At 44.5% G+C, this 25,125-nt stretch overlaps 2 protein-coding genes across 2 annotated transcripts; one reads left to right on the forward strand and one right to left on the reverse strand.

Moving 5' to 3' along the window:
* Nucleotides 1–1,659: 1,659 nt before the first annotated feature.
* Nucleotides 1,660–17,615, forward strand: limk2 (LIM domain kinase 2). The gene is made up of 16 exons (XM_030104878.1): nt 1,660–1,915; nt 2,089–2,179; nt 8,756–8,891; nt 11,229–11,338; nt 11,618–11,803; nt 12,023–12,128; nt 13,129–13,340; nt 13,415–13,601; nt 13,704–13,790; nt 14,051–14,182; nt 14,593–14,649; nt 15,088–15,153; nt 15,293–15,467; nt 15,562–15,617; nt 15,714–15,871; nt 16,217–17,615. The coding sequence occupies exons 1-16, from the start codon at nt 1,900–1,902 to the stop codon at nt 16,431–16,433; spliced, it is 1,992 nt and encodes a 663-aa protein (XP_029960738.1). The 5' UTR covers nt 1,660–1,899; the 3' UTR covers nt 16,434–17,615.
* Nucleotides 17,616–19,035: 1,420 nt separating this feature from the next.
* Nucleotides 19,036–23,913, reverse strand: pik3ip1 (phosphoinositide-3-kinase interacting protein 1). Its single transcript, XM_030105318.1, has 6 exons — nt 23,802–23,913; nt 23,461–23,589; nt 22,912–23,028; nt 21,747–21,944; nt 21,545–21,623; nt 19,036–20,713 (listed from the first exon to the last, which is right to left on the reverse strand). The coding sequence occupies exons 1-6, from the start codon at nt 23,911–23,913 to the stop codon at nt 20,506–20,508; spliced, it is 843 nt and encodes a 280-aa protein (XP_029961178.1). The 3' UTR covers nt 19,036–20,505.
* Nucleotides 23,914–25,125: the final 1,212 nt, after the last annotated feature.

The following is a 25,125-nucleotide window of genomic DNA, read 5'->3' on the forward strand; positions in this document are numbered from 1 at the left end:
TCCACTACTTATGCTTCATGTGGAATTGTTGGGTTTTTCTCTGTAAATGTCAACTGTGTTGTGTTTGGCGCTATAAAAACAAAATTGAATTGAACTGAATTGAATTGGATTGGATTACTTTGTGGATGACTTCCTGTCTTTCAGCAAAAGGTTCTAAATTCAAAAGAAAAAAATTCGTTAGGTTCTGAAACTCGACCAGGAGTATATGAACTCCTTCCCACAGTCCAGAGACAAGTTTGTTTAGGTAACTCTGAGCTCTAAGTGCTGAATGTTTTTAATGTATGTGAGTAATTGTCTGTCTGTATCTGGAGTTTACTCTCACTTTCATCAGGGGTCAGGCTAAATGGGCTCCAGTGTAAATGAAACCAGACTGGATGATGGGTGGCCAAACTGTGCTTGGTGGGTCACTGTTGCTTTGTCAGTATGAAATGTAAATACATTATTCTTTTAATTAATTTTTTTGCACTGCAAAAACTCTTGCAACACACCCTTGAAGACCTATATACACAAATAGCAGGAAAACAACGATCAGTTGATTCAACATAAACGTTTTATTTATTGCGGTTTGCCGATATTTTTTCTGCTACAAATGAGATAAATTAGCAAAACGTGAAAATTGGCAACAGACATGGACAGTTGAATCAGCTAAGCAAATATCAGCAGTCCCTAATTGTAAATCTTTAACTTTGCAACTGCAACATAAGTTTGCACTTTTGTTATCCATCTATATCTGCTTTATCCAGTTTAGAGAGTACAGCTGGACCCGATCCCGTGTGACTAATGCAAAACACAACCTGTGCGGTGTTCTAAAGATGAATCACTGAAGGTCACAGGGTAAAAACTGTGATACAAGCCATCACACAAGCCCACAGCCAATTTGAACATCTCAAATTAACCTGAATTACAGGTTATTGGAGCATGGAAGTAAACTGGAGTACCAGGAGGAAATCGAAGTAGAAGAAGAAACTGGACTCATACCAGGGACATCGACAATAAACCAAGAGTACCAAGTACCTGTCTATAATTTGTATATCATTCGTTATCTTGTCATCTTATCTATTCATACAGCATTTTGCTAAACGGTGTCTCAAAAGAATTGTCATTGCTTGCTGTAGTAGACACTGCTTCACGGCTCTCTATGCCACCACTGCACATCTGTCCTCAGGGACGTCTTGTACCCATTTGATGCTCATTGAGGATCGTAAATTATTCGAAGGTTACCCATTATAGTATATTGCACAATTCAGATTTTTTTTTAAACTTCTATTTTTTTCTTTCCTTCTTTTTCATCTGTATTCTCTTCTCTATTTTCTTATTTTCATTTCTATTTTTGGGAGCTCTGTTCTGTCTATGTTTTCTATTCTTTCATTGTTATTTATTTTTGTCTGATACTACTTATACTTTACTGTTCGGATAAATGCATGAATCGCAGAACTATACAGAACAATTCTTAATTTTGAAGCTGGAATGTTGGATGTTTTGACGCAGGCCTCTGGTCTGGTGCAGAGTGTGCACGCGGCCTCTAGATGGCGCCACCGCTGTGCAGAAGGTGGCAGGCAGCATGCGACCTTCCGCTTCCTCCGTGTTCCAGGTGCTGCTTTGAGCCTTTCCGCTCGCCGTACAGGAATTCGGAGCTCGCATTACGTCAGTCCTCCAGCCAGCGGCAGAAAGCGGCTCCGTGCGGGAGCGTTTCACTCCGGTGTTTTCTGAGGAGCTCTCGAGGCGTCCGTCCGTCCGTTCGGTCGTTCCCGGAGGTGTCGAGGACTGGAGGTCCGAGGCTGCTGCTGCTGCTGCCGGGAGGCTCGGCCGGGAGTCGGGGGTTGGAGCGGTTCATGACAGCTGTCCAGCATGAGAGCTTTGTGAGAAGACCTGAGTATCGACGACGCTTTAACGGGGGAGATGGAGGAAGCAGAAGGTGAGGCTGTTTTCAGGTTGTGACTCTACTCTCGAGGCGGCGTTTCACATTGTTTCCCTTCATTTATCCCTTTTCATTGGATTCAGTGTAGCACCTAAAGCTCGTCTTTATCTGCAGCTCCGTTGCCTCTGCGGCCGTACCTGTTGGTTAAAGCCTCATATCTTTCTTCGCAGGTCACTGTTACTGTGTGGGATGTGGAGGAAAAATCCAAGACTCCTTTCACATCAAAGTCCACCAAGACACTTGGCACAACTCCTGCTTTCAGTAAGTGGAGCCACTTTGTGAGTTTAGACACGCTTCCCAGCAGCTTCTGGGCTTTAATCGGCGCAGACAGAGCTGAGAGGGTCTCTCTCTCTCTCTCGGTCACTGTGTCGACCCCTCTCTCTGTGTGGCTGCAGCTATAAATGGCCTTGTAGATATTCCCAGAAGCTTCTACCTTACGTCCACACACAGACATAGATGTGTTGGAAACAGATCGCCATTGTGTTTGTGTTTCTCTAAAAATGCTCCACACACAGTGTGCTTTTCCTGCCACTGTCACAGCTGGATACCTTTACGTGTGTGTGTGTGTGTGTGTGTGTGTGTGTGTGTGTTTTGGATATAGATCTGTCAGGACTTTGTCCCTTTTTTTGCTCTGAAGCTAATGATTGCCACCTTGGACATGATGTGAGTCCTGTGGCTGTCACAGGTCACTGCCCCATGCTGAGGCGTTGTGCATCAGAGAACCTGCTCTCTGCTCAGTCTTATATCTTAGTTGACTGTTTACATTCACTGATTTCCAGGTGCCATAACATGGTCTTAAAGCTGTTGTCACACTGCTGCTGGACACAAGTGTCATGTGAGGATTCAGCTGACTGCAGGATTATAGTTCCATTACAAATGTAAAGAGCAAAAAGTCCCGCAGCAGCTGAAGTAGTAGCTTCAAGAGATTGATAATGATCACTTTCTATTCATAAACAGTTTACTGATTACTTTTGCACACAAAGCATCTAATAATACACACACCAACATCCAGAAATATAAACAATAAAGTGGAAAAACTGCATATCCACCCTCCCATATTCTAAACCACTTTAAGTTCTCCGCAGTTGACTGGTCAGCAGTTTATGTCCGGCAAATGGAGAAAAATAGGCAATCACACCTTCAACATTCACACTCTACTCTGAGTGTGCACGTTAACATGATCAATAGATTTTTATTTCAATGTTTTCAGTGTAATATTAATTACAATACACCAAGTGTGCAGTTTACTTGGCGATATCCTGAATTCTGCACGACCTTGCAGTTTTGTCAAGTTGGGGTGATCGGGCAAAACTGCAAGTTACGCAGAATCGATGGAGTTTGCTTGAATTTAACTTGATTGTTGAAACTGCTACATTGCAACCTCAGGTTTGAAGCCATATGTACCAACAGCAAATACACACTGTACCCACAAACAAGCTGGTTGTCAATGGGTGACCGTGAGGAAAGGCAGGGTATTCCTCGGCAGGCTGCCAGCACACCACAGGGAAAACACAAACACTTTATCACCTACAGTAAATTAACCTTAAATACTTGTTTTTGGACTAAGAGAAGAGATGAGAGTGTCCAGAGAAAACCCATGCACTTACAGGGGGAACATGTAAACTCTGCACAGACAGACCCCCCTAAGGCCCGGGCTGAGAACAGCAATAGTGTCATTGTTGGGGGAAAGTGCTACAGCAGCATAGCCAACTGTTGATTTACCAAAGTAATTAAACCCAAAATAGAATTTTAAAGCATGAAGGAAGTTTCAAAAAAAAAAAAAAAAGCAACAGAAGTGTAGAAGGTGACATACACCAAAAATCACAAAGGAATGACTTCATGTAACTAAGTACTTTTAACCTTATAAAACAGTAAAACTGGATGTCTCATAATGTAAACTGAGCTCATAGAGTGCAGCTTTTTCTTCTCTCAGAGGCCACATGCTGAGAAGTATATCCAAAAATTAGCAAGGTTTGGCTCTGGATGTCTTACGGCATGTCAAGAAAATCTAAGAATAGACTAAATTTACCGTTGATTGTGTTGTCTGTCTCTGACAGCTGAAATGTCTGTCTCTGAGTTTCGATCCAAAGTGCAGCTGTGTCCTTACATAACCTGGATTTCTCTCTTTCCAAATGCTGACTCTTCACTAACTCTCACTGCTACTTGTATTATCAGAGGCAGAGAGGGACAGCCGTGCTGCTCACTGCTGCTCTTAAAGATTTATTTGAACTGTGATATTTTTACATTAAATGTTCTATTAGTTATTAGGGTTACATGAGATCCTGATCACTGCTTGCCTCAATGCAATACACAACTGCTAAAAGAAGCTGGAGAGAATGTCCTTGCCGTTGCAGTTCCCTGTGGCGTGCCTATTCTCCATTGTGCACATGCTGCCACTCTGCCCTTCTTGTACCTCCACCTACTTTAACATTCTTCCGAGCCAACGTCACTCTTGTTCCAGTAAACCTTGCAGCGTTATTGAGCCCTATAGGTAACGGCATGTCGGACTTTGCCGCGCTCTGCATTCCTAGACGGCGATTCAGAGATGCGAGTCCGCTGTCTCAGACACCAGCTACTGCTTTGTTGTTGTTTTATCCCAAGGAAAGTTGGGTATTTCCGATCCTATTCTTCTCCCAGACTGTGGAGTGTTGCAGATCTTATCTTCAGACTTGACCACAATGCATGGGTGGGTTAAATACATTGCTGATGATTTATCTTAAGCTACGTTTTCTGCAGCGTCACTGTTCAATTACTGATACAGGAGAAAGGCCGTTGACAAGTTACAGAAATGCAAATTCTATACTTGAATTTGCAGCTTAAGTTGTGCGCACTTCAGAAGCTTGATGAGAATTCATCACCAGGAGCTAAAACCTCAGTCTGCACTGGATGTGAGGCGAAGTACACTTACATCATTAAAGTCAACACAGAGACGAAGAAACAGCTGAAAAACATGTGGTGATTTTGAGAATTTTAAAAGTGGAAAAAAAAGGAACTGCTGGCTGTTTTAGTCTGTTTCTTGGCCTTATTCCTCTTTTGCACATACCTGCTAGGTGGCACTTTATATAAGCTTAATTAATTTAATCTTAAATTTTGCAGTTTTCATGCAGCTCAGTGATTTTTGTTGTCAACAGCAAAAGATCAAGAAAAACAAATCTAAATCCATAACGTCCATCCAAGATATAAAATGAATTTAGCCTAATAATGGCAACAATTATTCAGTCTACAGACTATTGTAATATTTACTTTTAAGATGATAGGTTATCTGTTATTGAAATCACTACACACACACACACACACACACATACACTGAGATAACGTGTCCCATTAAAAGTGGGATACGTGCAGGTCCCTGAAGGCCACTTGTAATGGTTTCTCTCTTGCTATCTCCGCTCGCCATCAAAAGAATATACTCCGGCAGGAATGTGGATTTAAGGAAATGAGTAATGTTGACTTTGTGGTGTTTGTGCAGGCGGGACGAGCGCATTGTTCTCTGAACAGCCACCTGAGTGCAGTCCGCCCGCCCCTCATTCAGAGCAAATGTAGAGGGAAGTAAGGTGTTTTCGTAAGCATGCTTTCATCGCTTCATCTATGTGTTTTCGGCATATAATGGACTATAATTGTAGTTTATCTGGGTTTTTTTTTTTTTTTTTTGTCAAAGAATGGTGTTGGTGTGCAGGAAAAGCTGGATAATTTAGTTTTCTCTGCTGCACATGAAAAGAAAAGTGTTGGACATTCGCCGTCTCTTTTAACACATTTGTCTAATGGAACAGATTGAGTACAGTGATATCACAGCAGGACATTATTGATACTGATAATTACATGTCAACCTCTCAGTCCTGTGTGTTTGTATTTACATCCTGTTAGCGTTCATGTTGGCCTGATGACATTTATTCTGATTATGGCCTCTTTCTGAGGCTGTTCGTGCTCATAGAGCACGGGCACTTTGCTCTTTGAGAAGGATTCATCTGCTAAATTAATGAATCAACAGATAATAATGATAATTTTTTTTCAATCTTTGCCATTGTAGCAGGATGATATTCATCTATCCATCCAATATTCCAGCTCAATGGGTGCAGTGAGCTGGATTATTTATACTATTTGCTATTGAGCTTAATTTTTCTTCAGTATTGGTAGAGCAGCCTGGCTGCTCATGACTCACTCACTGCCTTACTTTAGACTCTCCGCTCTGTTTCCTCTTGCAGTGATGCATCAAGATAAAGTCAAGATGTTTGAAGATAATTCCTTCAGCCTTCTGTTGGTGAACTTGGGTGTTTTCACCTCAGAGCAACAGATTGTTTTGTCACACTCTCTACTTGTAAAGCAGGTTAAGATGAGCACTGATGTTAAAAACAGGTGGACTGTCTCTGGATCTGATTCTGTCTGTTCCGCACTTTTCTCTCCAACGTCTGGCGGTCTTCTTTTGAAATGTATAGTTTTAGTTTCAGAATGTTTACTTTGAAATTTTCCTGAAATTCATGATTAAAATCTGCAGAGCAAAAACATATTTTGAGCAAAAGTGTTTCCTTCATGGTGCGAGGATCAAACCCGGGACGCCGGAGGATTCAGTCCAGCCTGTGAGATGGCTGCGCATGCAGTTGAGTCATTGTTGCATTTTTAGTTGCAGCTGGATTGACGGAGACATTCCACTGGATTTTGCATCAGGCTGCAAACATTAAAGCTGGCATGATGTTGACATGCTTATATTGAAGTTATGACATTTTCATGCATGTATTCTATTTAATTGCACTAAAACATTTGGATGTGTGTGTATTGTCCTTGCTGTCATTTCACTGGTCTGACTCCTCTAGATTCTCCCTCAACTAAAAGGAGTTTGACACTGTTGGTTTAAGACATACAAACATGTTTGTTTTTTTTAACATATGCCACTTTTTTCACAAGTCTTATGTAGAATTACTGTTTGTTTTGTGTGCCTGGTGACTGATAAAAGTATCTACAGTGCAGCAAACAGTGTGATCCATTGCTCTGTTGCAAATAAAGATACTCGACATTCTTCCCCGACATCCATTTGTCTGCATGAAATCACCCAAATACCTTAATCTCTGCAAGTATTCCTGCTAAAACAAAAGGTTAGGGAGTGGCTGTGCATTTGCAAAGTCTGATTCGTGCAGCAGCTGACAGCTTCAGTAAGCAAATCTCTGACGGAGTGGCTCATCTGTGATTGTAGTCAAACTCGCCACCGCCGTTTTTTGCAAAACCAGTGCAGCTTGTTCAAGGAACGCTTGTAGCCTGCAGGTGCTTCCCAGGTCGCTGGCAGCTTTAGCATTCCTCGTTTTGAACATTTTGTCCCTGTGTTGGAGGTGTAAGAGGCCCCTCACTTTGCGAAATGTTTTTTTAGATCACATCTCTCGTCAATCAGCAGGTGGAGGAACAGTCAAAGGAAAATTGACATGTTAGTTGCATGGACGTAGATTTTTCCAAGGAAGTTGTCCAGAGAAAATCACGCTTGCTCCTGGGTGATCCCAAGGTTGAAGTTTTAAAGTTAGCACCTTTTGACCTCAGTGTTAACGGGGCGGCTTGATGGCATTTACACCGAGCTACAAGAACAGACGAGTAGTTTAAAGTTTTAACTGATTGCAAGCAGCATCTGCACAGTAAACAACCGGACGATGCCTGCGGAGAGCTGGTTCTCTGCCCGGCTATAGGTTGCTGTCGCTGTGTTTTTCACGTTTCCTTAAACAACCTGGATCCCATTAAGGTGCTGGAAATTGCCTTGAGATTTGGCAGCCGTCGTGGGACTCTGCAGAGCGTAATAACGCAATGCTTTCTGAATCCACCGTCTGGGAAGGCGTGCCCGTTTTTTTTCTTTTTCCATGGTGGAACATTTTTTTTTTTTTTTTTTTTTTTTTTTTACTCTTGTTACAATGCACTAATAACAGCGCACATGCAGGATCCTGCACATCTCAGGGATAAGGTATTTACTGTGCCTTACACCTTGTTAAACAAAGAAAGTACATGGTGTCGCTGAGTGGAAAAATGCCGCCGGCCAGTGTTCCCGCCTCATCCAGCCATAGAGGAGGAAAGTGCTATTTGATTGATGGTTTCTATATGAGCTCGAGCTGTTTGGCATACTTGGGGGGTATGATATTTATGTGAGATGAAGGCAGGGAATTCAAAAAATGTAACATAGTTCTGATGCTCAGGTTGTTCTCATCGTGTACATGGCTCTCTGCTTTCACCTACTTGTGCTTTATGTTGAATATTTGTTCAATTGATGATCCAAAATAACATGTTTGAATCGACTGGACCACACGGTGACGTAGTGTTTACAGCTCTGGTCTCAGAATTACAATATCCTTGGAGGACTTGTTGTCCAAAATGCATGCATTTGAAATTGATTGGCGACTCTAAATTGTCTAAAGTGTGAATGTTTCTGTGTGTTTATGTCCCTCTCTTTTGTTTGCCATCTGGATAGACTGGCGACTTGTTCAGGGCGCATCCCGCCTTCGCCCATAGTTGCCTGAAATACCCCAGTACCCAGCAACCATAAGCTGGATAAAGTGGCATCAGGAAGATGGATGGCATCAGTTCAGTTCAGGCCATTTCTTGTTTGTGCAGCTGACTTGAATTTACTCGCTAGTGGGATTTATGTTCCGAAGAGGAATTCAAACTTAAGGGATTGCAGGAAAACCTTCAGTATTTTAATTTGCACCCTAAACAGTTGATGGACCAGCTCATCCTGTCAACGCAGACGTATGAATTTGTGGGTGGAAGTATCACCAAACTTTGAATACGATGACAAAAACCTGTCTTCCCTTTGTTCTTAATGTTGCATTAATGCATTGCAGCTTTAACCACGAAGGTTTCTTTTCTTCTCAGGTGTTCTGAATGCTGTGACCACCTGAATAACTGGTACTACGAGAAGGATGGCAAGCTGTACTGTGGCAAACACTACTGGGAGAAGTTTGGAGAGTTTTGTCACGGCTGCTCTCTGCTCATGACCGGACCTGCAATGGTACGTCTGCTTTACCTTCTTTCTTCCAGATTTTCGGCCACAGTCAGATCTGTGTCTGTAGTACTAGATGTATTGAGATAAATTAGTGAAGCAATGCCCATTCCATTAAAAAAACAAATTCACCTCTACTAATTACATGCTGTGAAAAGGCTTATTGTTGTGTATTGATGTTGATTGTTGTGATTCAGTGGCATCATGCTGAGGTGATGCCCAGCTATATCATATCCACGTTGCACAGTGTAGCTTTTTGGAAATGTCTGAGCTTGCTGTAAATCTGTCGGAGCTTGCAGTCTCACCAATAGGTCAGGACTCTTTAATCGCCCTGTTACGTGTGATTTCCTGCCTCTCAACATCAGCGTTGCTGCGATCGTATAAGAACAATTGCCAACATTTCGCCCCTCCACTTAAATAATACCAGAAAGCCTGCGGAGCGTGTCGCTGCTCCCTCCGCTCCTTCTTCTCTCCGCCGCTCCTCACTGAGAGCAACACACATGAAAAGGCAGGGGCCTGTTTTTGTGGCACTTATTACATTTACAGATGAGTGATACTTTACATGGGCCGCCACTGAACTCTGCAGAATGAGCTGCAGACTCCGCTTTTCAATTAGTTTCCCCCCCCCCCCCCCCTTGAGGGCCCCACTCTGCTCCCGCTCCGTACACAAGTTCTCCACAGTTCACCTCTCCGAGTTCACAGGGAATGTGGTGGGAGGACGCTGGAACACGAGGTGGTTTTGGAGCCCATCATGTCGAGTCCTCTGCGGTGACGGCACTCCGTGGACATTGCCCACAGTCGTATTATGATCTGAGCTCATGGCTTTGCAGAGATCAAATATTTGTTATTAAAGCAATACTCTGCAATTTTGGGGAAGTAAAATAATGCATTCTTAGCCTCTTGAAGTTTAGTAAGTTGGTAATCATAGGCTTCTGGACTCACAGTGGTGAAACAGGTTAGAGTTACCCCTGAAATCCCGTCAGCTTTGACTGTAATACCTGTGAATGTGAAACTCAGGTGGCGACACCTCCTGCTGTTCACATTCGAACCGGGTCGCTTGTGAGACACGGAACCGGGCCGAAGTTTTTTTCCTTTTTGCCACCAAGCAACACGCATAACGGACACTTCTATGTGGGACTGGCATCTTGCTCCATCGGCCTGTGAGACGGAGTGTTTTTGGCAGAGCTGAGCTGGCACCACGGCCTCCCTGCCAGAAAGAAAATCATTGTGGCCTCATCAGTGGAGGAGGGTCATGCAGAGCTGTTGCTGCCTCGTATGCATTCAAGTCCAGAACACTGTTGTCACTGTCCTGTGTAATTATTACTCCATCTGTACATTCGCTGAGTGTTGTTTTAGCGCTTTCAGGGCGTTCTTATGGTAATCATTTTACATAAGCCCAGTTTGATTGTCCTTCTGCCTCAGACAGGTTATGACTGCAGCCGGCGGTGACTCCGTTCTCAGGCCGGGGTGGGGGGAGGTGGGGGGGGGTTAGGGGGTTACAACAGAGCTCTGAGGTGTCACAGTGATTTGGCTGTGAGCTCACTGTAATTCCTCTGTAGCAGCATGGGATCCCTTCCCAGCACTGATGTAGTGAGTCAGATCGGAGTTGAGAAAAACACGCCACGCTGCGATCTGAAGACTGTGTTCCAGATCAATACTCTGCTGTAAATCCCTGCAGATTTGGAGTGGGCTGTGTGCAAATGGAGCAAACTTGAAGGACTCGCTACAAAGGAGGGAAAAAAAAACATGTGTTTTATTAATTTATTTTTTGTGCTTTTTTTTCTCAATACACACAAGAAAAGAAAGGAGCTGCTCACAGATGGAAGAAATTAAAACTTGAATGGTGGTGAAACTGCTAAAGGAACATCATAGAAACAGAACTAGCCTTATATTATATGTGCGTCTTTAGATTTGGTTCTCGCCGAAGGGCTACATGACCTCATCTTGCATGAGAGAGATGAGAGAAAGCTGAATGAGTGGGAGAGTGAGATAAGTTCGAGAAAGAGAAATGATCAGTCATTAGGGAGGTGTGAGCGAATGAGAGGGAGAGAGAGAGAGAGAAAGCACATGACATTCTGTTAGAGGGGTTCAGCGGATCAAAGGCGAGATCCACAACAACACGAGCGGCTCAGACCTGCAGGCCTGACGTCAGCGCCGTTCCCAGACAGGCCGGGAGCGAAGCAGGTGTTAACCGCTGTGTCACAGTGGGAGGAGCTTGAGAGGAAGCACGCAAACCCAACACACTCACACCTGATGAGCAGAGCCCACGAGAAGCGGGCAGAAGTGTGAGCTTTAGTCAGTCCTGCTCCTCGCTGAATGGGAATTTGGTTTTGTTTCTGGTTACAGGTGGCCGGAGAATACAAGTACCACCCCGAATGTTTTGTTTGCCTGAGCTGTAGGGTGGTGATTGAAGACAGGGATACCTACGCCCTGGTGGAAAGGTCAAAGCTCTACTGGTAAGTCACCTGCACAGGTCTGTCTGAATATTCGCATAGAGTTTATAGGGACCACATGTTACAGGAACATCAAAAATCACAGAACGGCAGCAAGGTTTTTGTCTTCCAGTCTTTCTCTATCTAATTTTCCCAGCTTAGTAAAGAAAACCAGGATTTAATAGCTGTTAAACTGAATCACCCGTTCATTGCATGAGCACATTTTCCATTCTTTGAAGAGTGATGTGTCACAGACAGGAGCATCTTAATGTAGAAGTCTTTTCCATCTTCTCATGTGCGCAGTGGAAAGTGCTACAAGCAGGTGATCCTCACGCCGATGTTGGAAAAACGCTCGCACGAGTCGGTCCTGGACTCGCTGCCCCACACGGTGACCCTCATCTCGATCCCCTCTGCGGCCAATGGCAAGAGGGGCTTCTCCGTGTCGGTGATGAGGGACGTCAGCGGGACGGCGAGCGTCCAGGTCAAAGAGTAAGTGGCGAGTTCATTGTGTCTGACCTCCGGAAACGGTGTGAGTGATGCTTTTACGCAAGTCTGATTATGGGTTTGCTGAATGACGGGTGCGTTAAGTGCCCCTCTGAAAGAAAAAGTTGTCATTGGTGGTTTGTTGTTGCGTACGAGGGTTTGACTGATCTCTGTAACATACTTGATCGATTAACTTCTTCTTTACCGACACTCTGATTCCTCCAGGGTCAGAGGGATGCTGATCAGCCCAGAAGTGCGAAATGCCATCCACGTGGGAGACAGGATCCTGGAGATCAATGGCCTACCTGTTGGGACACTAATGGAGGAGGAGGTCAGTTGAGACAAGACGACCAGTGTCCCACTCAGAGAGCGATGCTCGACATGAAACATTCCTTAAAGTCAGTTCTCATTTGTCCAAGTAGGAGGAATGTCATAGTAGTTGAATCATTTCAACCGTTCCTATATCTGGAAATATGACCGAGTGTCGCTGAACTGATTGAACTCCTCTGACACGTTAATGAGATTCCTCTCTGATGCATTCCTGCAGTGCATTCTGCATCTCTCTTCTTGTTTTGAGCATGCAACTGCACATGTGAGTTTTGGCGTTCTTCTCATTCTTTAGTCGTTCATACATACTTGAACACACTTGAACTCGGAGGTAGGTATGCTCAATAGCCGCACATATAGTCTCATTTTCCCACGATCTCACACGCACGCTATTTCAGATATTTCATTGTTATGAAAATAACAGTAAATTGCTTGCAGGCGGAGTGTATCCAAGCTCTGAAAATTAGAAATATGTTTAAATGTGAAAGAAATATGCGATTAATCCCTATGAATTTACAAAAGTTGCACAAGAAACTTTTTTTTTTAAATCATTAATCGAATAACAGCTCTAATAATTTCATACCTCACTCAGTGGTCAGAAGCAGAAAAAAAAAAAAAAATCAAGAAATAGTGACCGAAAAAAATCAAAGTCAGTCGACTGCTCCTCTTCTGCTGGTGGAAACTCCAGATGCACATGTGATGGAAAAAAATAAAAGAAGGAAAAATGAGCTTAATCAGAGTTTGTGTACACTGAGAGCGAGAGAAAGTGCAGTGCTGTTTGGATCAGCAAATCTCAGAGACATTAACGTCATCCTCTCAAGTGTTTTTATTTATCGCAAATCATGTCGTTTATATCATAAACTGCTTGTTTATTTGATGTAATGAAGCCTGAGTTGATTAATCACTCAGACTAACGGGAGGCTATGATGTAAAACTGTCGCCGTTGGTCTGCAGCTGCTTTGATTTCACCGAAGTTGCATCAAGCTCTGTCTTTTTTCATCTAGGTGGACGAACTTATCCACCGTACTAGTCACACGCTGCAGCTGCTGATAGAGTACGACCCGGTCCGGCAGCGGTTAGACCGGCTGAGACTGGGCTCACCGAGACAGCTGGGCGCGCCGGCCACCTCCCGCATGCGCCTGTCCTCGCCGCCGGACGCCGTCCTGGAGAGACCGGACGTGGTTGACGACACCACACTCAAGAGGAGATCTCTGAGGTGCGTCGGAGCCGCCGTGGCGAGTCTGCGGAGGTAAAGCGGGGAAGTTTCTGTAACGATGTTGTCGATTTCAGACGCAGCAACAGCACGTGTAAATCCCCCGGACCGAACTCTCCCAGAGAGACGCTCTTCATCACGCGAGACATCGGGCGCTCCGAGTCCCTGAGGTCCCCCAACAGCTGCTCTCATCGCATTTTCCGACCGTGTGACCTCATACACGGAGAGATCCTAGGAAAGGGCTTTTTCGGACAGGCCATCAAGGTCAGCCTCGCCTTCCGTCAGCTCATCGTTGGTTTTATAGCGGCCGCTGGTGGCTGTGGTGGGCTTCAGCTGAAGGGCGTCTCGCTCCCTTTGCACACGCAGGTGACTCATAAAGCCACGGGGGAGGTGATGGTGATGAAGGAGCTGATCCGCTGCGACGAAGAAACCCAGAAAACCTTTCTCAAAGAGGTCAGTAGTCTGCAGGAGGACAGACTGAACAGACTTCTCTGTCTCTGTAGAGTTGTTTATTAACGCCCGCCACATGTCCCAACAATCACTTCTCTTAGACTTTTCCTTCTTTTTTTTCTTGTGGGAACACTTGGCTGACTTTAATTTTATTTGAAGCCTTTTTTTTTGTTGTCGTCGTCAAGGATTGAGTTTCACTCCACCACAACAGATTAGGGATAACTTGCTTATCGTAATCAGAACCATCTACATTTGATTTTCAGGTCAAAGTTATGCGGAGCCTGGATCACCCCCACGTCCTGAAGTTCATCGGCGTGCTCTACAAGGACAAAAGGCTCAATTTGATCACCGAGTTTATTGAGGGCGGCACTTTAAAGGATTTCATCAGAGACGTGGTGAGTTCAACTTGTTTACTCACATGAACCTCATCTCCGTTTTCACTGAAGAGGGGGAAAAAAAAAACCTCTTCAGTGAGCGGTGAAGGAGCTGCAGCTCGGACGAGGCGACCCAGAGTAAACTCTGCTGAGCTCTCTGATGGCCTACTTTGTATTTCCAGCAGCTCCGACAGGAAAGCAGAAAAGTTTTGCTTCCCAGGTTTAATTGTGGAGTTCGTCACATGGCTCGTTGAGCAGAGGGAGAGTGTTTTGACAGTGAAAGTATTTGCGCATGTGTGGGAGAACTGCTCAGCCTTGTGGGTTAATGCCGTTTCTACCTTGTTGCAGAATCGTGTTTGTAGTAGCTTCTTTCAGCGGCCTCCCAAAGAGCTTCTCTTGATTTCTCCTTTGTTTCCTTTTATTTGTAACAGGACCCGTTTCCATGGGAGCAAAGGGTGAGCTTCGCAAAGAGCATCGCGTCTGGCATGGTAAGTCCTTGCTTCATTATAATTAGAGGAGCTTTTCCTGTCAGTGTGACGTTCAGAATCTGACAAACAGCAGAGGCTGGCTGATCAAAATGAAACAATGCTGGTAGATGGAGAAACAGACACTGAATCAGTCCCGTTTACTTGTTCACTGCTCAGATGTTAGAAAGTTTATCAGGTCAAATGACTTCTGATGCAGGGAGCGTGTTTTCTAAACTTGTAGTTATTTGCAAAGGGATATACAGCAAGAACTAAAATTCAAATGAAATGCTTGACTATCAATGCCAATTGTGGACATTCTCAGTAATAAACCTGATTTAAAAGTAGGTCAATTACACTGAAGAATGCATTTAAAGCTAATTTTGTTGAGTAAGTTTAGTTTTAATTAGGACTTAAGCTTCTTTTCTCAAATAAGCATCATTTTGGTTCTTTTTCTTTCAGGCTTACCTGCACTCAATGAGCATCATCCACAGGGACCTCAATTCTCTCAACTGCCTGGTTAAATTGGTAGGTGATCCGACGTCTGCTCACCACATTATGATACACACTCCAGTATACAGAGTAGGGGAGAGAACTGTGACATGTAACCTCAAAAGGAGGCAATTGAAGCACATTCTCTCATGACCGGCTGTTTTTATTCTGACAGGACAACACTGTGGTGGTGGCTGACTTTGGGCTGTCCCGACTGATCGTGGAAGAGAAAGTGAAACCGCCCCCCGAGAAGCCCTCCAATAAAAAGAGGGTATTCAGGCGGATGGACCGGAAGAAGCGATACACTGTTGTTGGAAACCCTTACTGGATGGCTCCCGAGATGCTTAACGGTGAGTTTACGATGGAGAAAATCAGATTTGCCAACGAAACGCTCGGGTTGACTTGCTATGAGAGTGCAGATTTACTTACTCGGTGTTATTTCAGGGAAACGCTACGATGAGAAGGTGGATATTTTCTCCTTTGGAATTGTGCTTTGTGAGGTAAGACCGTTTTTATTCGGACTGGAAAGTGTTTGTCTTTATTTATTTAAACACTCGCCTATTTTTTTTCCTAATCATCTTTATCTTGTGATTCAGATCATTGGAAAAGTCTATGCGGACCCCGAGTGTCTCCCAAGGACACTCGACTTTGGCCTGAATGTCGGCAAGTTTGTGGAGAAGTTTGTCCCCGAGGACTGCCCTCCGGCGTTCTTCCCTCTGGCCGTGGCGTGCTGCGATCTCACGCCAGACACCCGGTGAGTCCCAGCTGCTGTTAGATCCGCCTGCGTGTCATTCACCGTGAAAGGAGAGTATTTGCAGAGGTGGTGGTCAGTAGAAATGTCAGGCTGCTGGACACACACACACACACACACACACACACACACACACTCTGAAGATAAACCCTTTTACAGCAGATTTGTGTTGCAGTCCATCCAAACAGTAACTCTGCAGGAGCAGCTATGTGAGAAGTAACAAACCTATTTCAGATGCCGTCTGGTCGTGACACGCCTCTGCAACCCGATGACTTCCTCATACTTCCTCCAGGCTCGTCAGTCAGGTTTTAACCGCTGATCCCTTCCCCTCCCTCGTCTCTCCTTTAGTCCATCTTTCCAGAAGCTGGAGGACTGGTTCGAAGCGCTCTCCCTCAACCAGGAGCTGGGCATCCCCCTGCCGTCCGAGCTGGACGAACTGCAGCAGCGTCTGAGTCGACTCCACTGGCCTAAAGACGGCTCTCCGGTCCAGAGCTGCACGCCGCCGCCGTCAGCCCCGGCGGCGTCCTCCTCAGACTGTTCCAGTTTGACGGACAGTGGCACCTAGGACCGGCGCCCGTTGGGGCCATGGTTGTCATCTGTAAGTCACGGACCAAGTGCAGCAGCTGCAACAATACTGTGGATGAAAAAGAGGGAAAAAAAAATTAAAATGTATTGAAACCGAGCCATTTTTAAACTGGATAACCTGAGATAGCTGGACCAATTACCCCCAGTGGGACTTGAACTCTGCGAGCGCCAGAGAACTGCAACACGAGTGGAAAGACACATTTCAAAATGACAAGTGTTAGTTACTAATTTTCTTCCTGTGCTCAGCCGCCACTCAGCACATAGGGTTGTTTTCATTGTTTACCGTGTACAGAGACAAAACACAGCTTCTGTGGACATTTCCAGAGACTTTCGCTCCCCACATGGTCTGTAGTTTTGTGTTCCTAACGCTAAAGTTGTTTGTTTTGCCGTGCGTGAAACACACGGTCCTCACTCTAAAAGAGGAGTCGCCTCCTTTCTGTAGCGAAGAAAACAAAAGATCCCTGACAGTCAGCTGACTGACATGCTCCAGCAAGCAGAGAGCAGAGCAGAGAGAAAACAGGTGTGCCGCTAAAGGTGGGGTGTGTAGGGTTTAGTGACACCAAGTGGCGCATTGGCGAACTGCAGCCAAATGCATGCCATGTGTTCTTTTCCCTCCCAAGTCGTTATGATGGATGGCTGAGAGATCAGCCTGGATCCTGCACACTGATCCTCTGAAGCAAAACTAACTGACCCCACATAGTTTCATCACACTGTGATTTGGCACAAGATGGCGAAGGAGTGTGAGGTTCTTCTAAACCCCACTGGTATTGTTTGTGGGTAGTGTGGTTCTGTAGTTTGTCGTGCGGTGATCTTTAATTTTTTTGTTTTCATAATTATGAACACTATTCATATTTTTTTCTTTCCTGTCAAGCACAGAAAAGGAGAAAGTCTCTTTTGGGGAGTAGTAGTTTCAGGATCAGATTTGGAAAAAAAAAATCTCTGTACAGAAAACTGGACTTGTTTTCTCAAACTTTGTATATAATTGTGTATATATAATTTGATTTCATTTTCTAATGGGGACTCTCGATTTGTAGATTTTTACATTTGTCAACAATGGACATTTTTGCCTTTTTTCTTTGCTATCATCATCCGAGGTACTGACCACCAGTTGTAAACCACTATTTATATCGTAGTAGTGTTTCATAAATAAACCATTTGAAAACTGAAAAATGTCACTGTCCTTATTTTTTGTCAAATCAGGGGTACGAACCTGTTCTTTGGTGACGGCTGGATTTGGAAAACGGCTTTTATTACATTATTTCAACCAAAAAAATCCAACTGGTTCTTGAATTTTTCACGCCCAAGTGTTACATGCCGGTCCCAGGTGAGCAAATGGTTCAAATGCGTTATGCTATTTACAAAATATAGACTTGAAGGATTTAATTATTCCACACATTATGGAGTGTATATGCTACACATGCAGGCTGTCAGCAGGAGTGAAAAATAGAAACTGCATTTTTTTTCTACTTTGTTTGTGCCAGAAATTCCGAGGACAGATGGCATGGGTGGTTTTGGCCTTGGATGAGTGATTTAAATTGCTGCATAAACCTCACTGTTCAGTGTGAAATGCTGACATCTTAACATTTTACAGGTGGTTGTCTTAAGTTGTCCAGTTCATTTAATAAAACTGAGAATTTCTGATATAATTCATTGTGAACCATAAATTGATCAAACATCAGCTGATGTACATGAATGTATTTATCAGCAGATTATTCTCAAGAGATTTTTCAGCCCCAAGAAAACAAATCTATACGGACTTTTTTCACTGAGGGCAAAAAGTTGAGAAATTTCTAGAACATGCCTATCGTAAGTGAACCATGAGCCCAATGAGTCTGTGTTCAGAGACCTGTTGAGTTTGGACACATCTGCTCCAAGGATCAAACTCTGTTGGTTTTTATTCTCTTTTGATTTTCAGGGATCAATAATTGACATGTATTCCCTCATTGGCATTTCCAGCCAAAAGCTCATTTCCAATTGCTGTCAAAGATGCAGAAATGGCACAAATGAAACACATTGAGGACTGTGTGGCGGTGTATAGCTTGTGTACAACCACTACAGTCCAAAAACATGCGTTCAAGGCTAGTTGGTGATTAAAAATCGCTTGTAGTGAAGATAAGTGTGTGTTTGTGATGGACTAACAACCTGTCAAGTGGAATCAGTCTGGTCCTCCATTATCCATTATCCCTCCATTATTAAAGAGAATATTGATGAATCAGGTTATTAACATCACCTGAAAAGATGCATTTTTAATCCAGCAATGTGGATTTGATGATGAAGGGGTGGACTTGATACCTGCTCCTTTTTGAGCACAGTTCAAATATTACTTGATACGTGGACAACTGCTGCTATTGTTGTTGCTCAAATAAAGAGTTTGATTGATAATGTCAAATCTCTTTGCCAAACTTATTCATAAATAAAATTTATACTCTTTAATTCCCAGTCTTCTACGGCTGATTCACTGAATGAATTACAGAACTGTGAACTACTGTGCTTTCAGCGGTACCAGGATCCCTGCTGTGTTCCAGTTTTTGAACAAATCCTTTTGTCTCTTTCATTAGAAATTACAAGACATTACATCTTTCTGTCACTTCGATGTTTTATTTCAGTCACATCAATGAAAATCCGCATTCACATCAAGACAAGTGCTAAACAATAAGCTGAACGTGATATGAATAAGAAATAAAAAGCACAGCCAGCACTCAGGCTTTTAAAATAATGGAGCAGCGGTAACCAAAGATCAGCAGTGATGTGAATCCAGCTATATTGGCAAAACAAGATCACCTGGAGTGATGGAATGACACTAATAAACCTTCAATACAGCGAAGGAGTAACAACACATCACGTGTAACAAACTCAAATCTCTTCAGTTCTAGAGTTTTTCTTCAGGCAGGCATTTTCTAAATGTACTTCTAAAGATGCAAGAGAGAAGCTCCTGAGAGACAAACGTACAGTAGGTAGCCATATTCATGCATTCATGTTTTAGAGGAAATTAAATAATGACACCAGGAACGGTTTGTAATCTACTCTGAAGCATGAAGTGGAAAACTCGCGTGACTGAATCGAATCATGTCAGCACAAACTGTCCTGCACTGAAGAGACAGCCTTCTCTCTCTTAACCCGTCAGTTCTGTGCTGTGGCAGTGCTATTTTTGTTTAGTTTTTTTCTTTTTCCTGAGGACTGACGACTGTCTCTCGGAGTCCTGAGAGCGCTCTGTGTATTTCCTGTCACTCCTTAACCTGTGGAAGAAAAGGGCATGTCTTCTTTCATGTCTGCCGATGACGACTTCAGCTCCTCCGGCTCGTCGCTCGGCTCAAAGAGGCTAAATAAAGGAGGAAAGGATAAACTAATACATTCAGACGTTTCGTGCTAAGGCAGTCTCAAGAGTCGGAGGCCTTTCCTCGTCTTTCGCTGGATCTGTTTCAACTCAAGCTTCCTCATCCTGTCTCAGAAGGGAATGCCTATTTTTGGAGACACATCTGTGTCATCTGTGTGTCAGAGACAAAGCGGTCTTTGTGCGCACACACGCCGAATCCCCGTTGTCCCCCTCGGCAGAGCCGAGACGAATCAAAATCTAACGCAGGTAACCTCCTGTAACAATAAAAACAAGGTAAGAAACATTTCCCTCAATCCAAACACCATCTCTTCACAAAAAAAAGAAGTTTCATCCAGCAACATCATAAACACTGAATAGTCGTGGTCCTTTGACCAGACGCGCATGCTGCTGTTTAATGAGGGGCGTCTCTGACCTCTGACCTCAGCTGTCACTCAACGGATTCACCAGAATAGCTTCCAGCTCTCAACACCGCGTCCAGTGTGCGTCAGCTTATCTCGTTTGTGTCTCACTCAGAAATAAAAGGTTGAAAAAGAGACACGGGATTCAGTTCAAGTCTTTGGAGCCGACGCTGCTGCTGCTGCTGCTGCCGCCCGACTCCATCAGGACAGAGGTTAGTCAGGGGAGGTGCCAAGGAGAAACAGCGACTTGGGATTTTTTTTTTTTTTTCTTGGTCCACAGAAAGTAGAAAAAAAAAAGTCCCGTTGGAGGACGACAGGCTTCACGCTCCGGGGGTGCCAGCCTGCTGCCCCATGAGGGGGTCCCCGCCCTCCTGCACGGGGGTCGTCTCCTGCTCCGCCGTGATCACGATGGTGTTCTCGTCCACCAGCTCGCAGGTGGGGTTGGAGAAGGCCGACAGGGGCAGGGTGATCCTCTGCATCTCGCGCTCGTACACCCGCTGCTCGTGCTGCTTCTTCAAATCCTGACCCCTTAAAGCAAAACAAACACAAATCAATTAGTGTGTATGGTGTCGAGAATCTATGGTGACGAGAGAAGCAGGCGTTGATCACTGGGCCTGAAGATGCAGCAGATGAGGGCCTCTTGTGTCGAGTTTTGTTTTATTTGTAGGGTATCGGTGTCCCTGTCAGCGAGAGTCTCCTCCCAGAGGGGGTATGGTATGAATCTCTGCACTGCACCATCCTCAACCTGGAGAATCTTTTACTGCACCCTCTTCCACTGCTCACCTTTACATTACATTACAGTGTGTTGCATCTGAGTCCAACATACACACCAAGGGAAACGCCAGCAGGTGCGTATCCATGCCACACTCGGATCAGGTGACTCACTATCGCCGTAAACCCAGGGCACATATAAGCCCTCTGACATAACACGCTTCTCCTCCTTATTAATAATCGCCCCCTAAAAATAGAAAACAAAGACGGGGCACTGCTAATCACACACGACAGAGAAGCGCGGGCTTGACGGGGCGTTTTGTGCGCTGCCGACGGGAACGCGGGGGCCCCTTTCAAAACGTCGATGCCATCGCTTTACGGGTTGCATAACCGTGAGGAGCGTGCGGGCGTCTGTTTCCATTCAGCTGCTCCTCCGAGCGCTCGCCTCTTTTGAGAATATGAAATCAGACTACTTTAAATAGGCCGTGGGCAGCTTGTTTTCCCGCAGCGTTCCCTCTCTGCTGTGTGTGAAAAGCCACTGAAATGCTTCCTTTATATCCGAGTGGAACAGCATGGGACACGACTGAGTCATATACACAACAGGTGACAGCCCACACACACACACACACACACACACACGATACTGACCTCTTATAGAAGTAGCCAAACGTGATGCCTACACCGAGGATTATTATAATTGCCATCATTAGGATGCCGAGAACATATCCTGAAAAACACAGAGGACACGAATGTGAAACATGTCAAGTTACGATCAACTAAAAGTGTTTTGTGTTCAGTTTCTGCTTCTGATATAAGAACCACATTTGTTAACAGGGTCAGCTGGATTTACCCAGAGTGCCGAGGTCCTTCTTCTTTTTCGGCCCTGTGCGAACTCGCTGGCTGATCCCCATCACCGGCTGCACGGCGGCAACGTCTCCCTGAGACGCTCTGGACTTGGCGGACTGGAAGCTCTCTGTGGGGGGAGTGGTTCCTGATGGGCCGAGTGGTTTGACCTCTGACTCCGACTCTGGCACCGCAGACGTTTGCTCTGCAGACGCAAACAGTGGGACAAGATGAAACAACTGCATCATGTAATTCAACCAGATTTCTTTCTGGTTTTTAAATGCTGTCTTGACTGGAGGTGCATCTTCTGTGGTTTCCAATTACTGCTGGTTGAAAAACACTAAGAGTGACGTAAATCCCTCCCCAGACTGCAGGAGGAAGGTCGACTCCACTCTCACGGAGGTGTTAGAATATAAATCACTCGGCGTGTTCGCCTCTGCTTCCAGCGACAGGAAGGTTTCGGCTGCAGATGTCAACCACTATATTCTTGTGCCGCTTCTTTCCTTTTCCTGCTCACAACTTGTTTATGAACTCCGCCGGAGTTAAAGGGCCTGCGTTCGCAGAGCGAGGCAGCCAATAAAGCGCCTGTCTCCAGGGCACCGCCGCGCCTCGGTACCAATGAGCTGGGGTCTGAGGCGGGGCCAGAGCACTTCCTCAAACTCAACTTTCTGACATGTGAGCGGAGAAGCTTTGTTATTGTGCTACTGCTCTCTCGAGAAGAAAGAGAAACAAATCACGCAATCCAGCACAGTTAATCTCTGGCCTATTGACCCACTGCAGGGTAAAGCTCTTATCTTGTGAGCCATTTCCGATGCTGACCAGTATTTGTTCTATTTGTAGAAAACAGTTTGGTTTTTTTATTGACCCATAAGAGTTTACAGCTTGGCTGGTTTCTTCCTTCTGTGCTGACTAACGAGAACATTTGCATAGCTGCACGAAATTCTCCTAATTATTTTTGCCAAACAGCCCCCCTTTTTTAAGAAATAATGAGAGTTTTACAGAGGAAAGCTTGTAGCTGCTCCCAGAATAGTCAGGCAGCTCTGTCAGAGTTGTTTTTCTCTTTGGTTTTGGACGACGCACATCTATTGTTGCCTCGCCAGATTTTTGCATACCCCAGTCTTCCTGTTTCTCACCAGTGTTGATAATTGCTGCGCTGTACACTTTCTACTCACCTCTGCATGTCTCAATTGTACAAAACTGTCTCTGGATGGCTTCGTCTGGACCCACGATGTAGCACCAAGGCCTCTCAGAGGCGTCCGGGTTTCGGCAGTAACTGTGATCTCCAGCACCTTACGGGGAGAAACACGACAAAAACAAGGCATGCCTGTCACTACAGCCTTGTGGAAAATACAGGCCCGTCTTTGTGTGTGTGGAGCCCACTATACGGCTGTATCACTGGATTCATTAATCATTAACACCACTTCATCACAGCACAATGAGCGGGCGGCCAAGAGCACAAACAAAGGAGACAGCAGCTGCTGTGTGAGGAGAAGACACCGAACACAGCAAAGAGACAAACTGTTGTCAGAGGATCTGAAGTGTGTGTTGTAAACACACACCTCTGGATTCTTTCCTCTGCATGTTTGTTCAATCTAATCTACAGACATTACACTGATGTTACAGGCTGCAATTTCACCATTGCAGGAAACTTGTAAATAGATACAAATAAATTGATTTTATCTATGAAAAAACAAACTTTAGTTGTTGTAAAATGTGGCTACCTGTCTGTGAATCGGGGTGGAGGGTGACATCGTAGTCTCTGGTGGTGTTGGTCCAGTTGAGGCAGCTGAGTCCTGAAGAGGAGACCTGCAGCTCTCCTCGGTAGTCCTCCCCTCTGGACCGCAAGCAGTCTGACAACAACAACAACAACAACAACACGCGCGTTGAGAAATCACGATCAGGCGGAGGACAATATTAATAATAACAATAATAAATGTGATAAACAGCGTGGGCTGAAGCACGCAATTCAAAGAAGACGACGTTCTGTTTTGTTTTGTTTTTTTTTAAAGAAAATCAAAAAAATGAAGGTTAAATCCAAAACACAGCTGTTTTTTTTTTTTACCTCTCTGGTTCGCTTCGGACGCGCTGCTGTCCACAATGGCCACGCTGAGGAAAACTACATGCAGGGAGAAAAACATCCTGCAGAGCTGCCGGGACGAATCCACCGACAGCATCTTGGAAAACTAGAAATAAAAATTAAAACACAAACTTCTATAAAAAAAAAAAGGGTGAACGCCGCGGAGAGCCTGTGCTGAATGTGCATCAGACACACTGCTCCTGTCGCCGGAGTCCCAGCCCTTGTTTTTGTCGGAGCTGCTCTGCTTTCTTGGTAAACAGCTTCAGTGGAGGAGGAGCTGATTCTGCAGCACAGATACCTCAAGGTCCTAAAGCCTCACCACTTCACACACACACACACACACACACTCACACACACTCACAGCTGGCAAACAGTCTGCTCACTTATCAGAGCAGGAAGCCTTGAGAGGAGAAAGACATCAACAGTCTGATGGGAAAACACCAAGGATGCTCATTCACACTGTCTGTTCAAATTTGAGAACAAAACACAAGATTGTGAAAGAAACATCCAGATAGCAGCACTGAGTTTTCCCCCTTTTAGACTATTTCCATCAGAGGGAGGACAGTTTGTCTCACCTTCATGGAAAACAAAGCAGCTTCTTCAGTAGACTGACAACATCAAAAAAAAATTTTTGTTTTATAATAAACTAAACGAGTCCATCACAGCAAAGCAGAGAGGGATGCATAAGGGGGCAATTTAAAATCATCTAGCAAGCCAGACTTACCAACTAAATGCCCAAACTGTGCATATTTTAGGGTGAACGCAGTAGAAAGCAGTGCAGGAAGCTTGATTTTGGATACTTTTCCCTCAGTTACACCAATTTTCTAGCAGAATTTACTTCATAATCATTTTAATTCCATTGACATCACATTCAGCTCTAGAAAGAATACTGGTCTCCTAAAGTAGATATCAGCTTTAAACGCTTTCTTTATTATGATTATTTCTACAAAGTGAAGAATAGGGCATGCTGTAAAACAATGCTCTGATTGTGCAACACTTTACACTCTGGTGATTTCAGGAATTCATTTTCCAGAAACTATAAATAGTTGCTCTGCTTTCCATTTCATGTTTATAATCACTCTTTGCTTTCCGGTTTAGATATTGCTGCAGTCTTATCAGACTGGAAGCTTTTGGTTTATCGGTCTAAAGCCCGTCTGTCTTCCTGTTTCCCAGAATGTTCAGTCCAGGACCAGCTCTGTGGGGGGTAATCAGGAGAATTTACCTCCATCTGCACGTGCACACAGAGCTGTACACACACAAAGCAAGTCTGTGTGTGTGTGTGTGTGTGTGTGTGTGTGTGTGTGTGTGT

Source organism: Salarias fasciatus, chromosome 12 (assembly GCF_902148845.1).
Source record: "Salarias fasciatus chromosome 12, fSalaFa1.1, whole genome shotgun sequence".
In the NCBI taxonomy this organism is placed as follows: Eukaryota; Metazoa; Chordata; class Actinopteri; order Blenniiformes; family Blenniidae; genus Salarias; species Salarias fasciatus.

Coding starts and splice junctions, on each gene's coding strand:
- limk2 (XM_030104878.1), top strand. Junction 15,154..15,292: donor TCAACTGCCTGGTTAAATTG/GTAGGTGATCCG, acceptor TTATTCTGACAG/GACAACACTGTGGTGGTGGC. Junction 15,872..16,216: donor GATCTCACGCCAGACACCCG/GTGAGTCCCAGC, acceptor TCTCTCCTTTAG/TCCATCTTTCCAGAAGCTGG.
- pik3ip1 (XM_030105318.1), bottom strand. CDS start 23,913: ATGCTGTCGGTGGATTCGTCCCGGCAGCTCTGCAGGATGTTTTTCTCC. Junction 21,945..22,911: donor TACAATTGAGACATGCAGAG/GTGAGTAGAAAG, acceptor TTGCGTCTGCAG/AGCAAACGTCTGCGGTGCCA. Junction 21,624..21,746: donor GAAGGACCTCGGCACTCTGG/GTAAATCCAGCT, acceptor TGTGTTTTTCAG/GATATGTTCTCGGCATCCTA.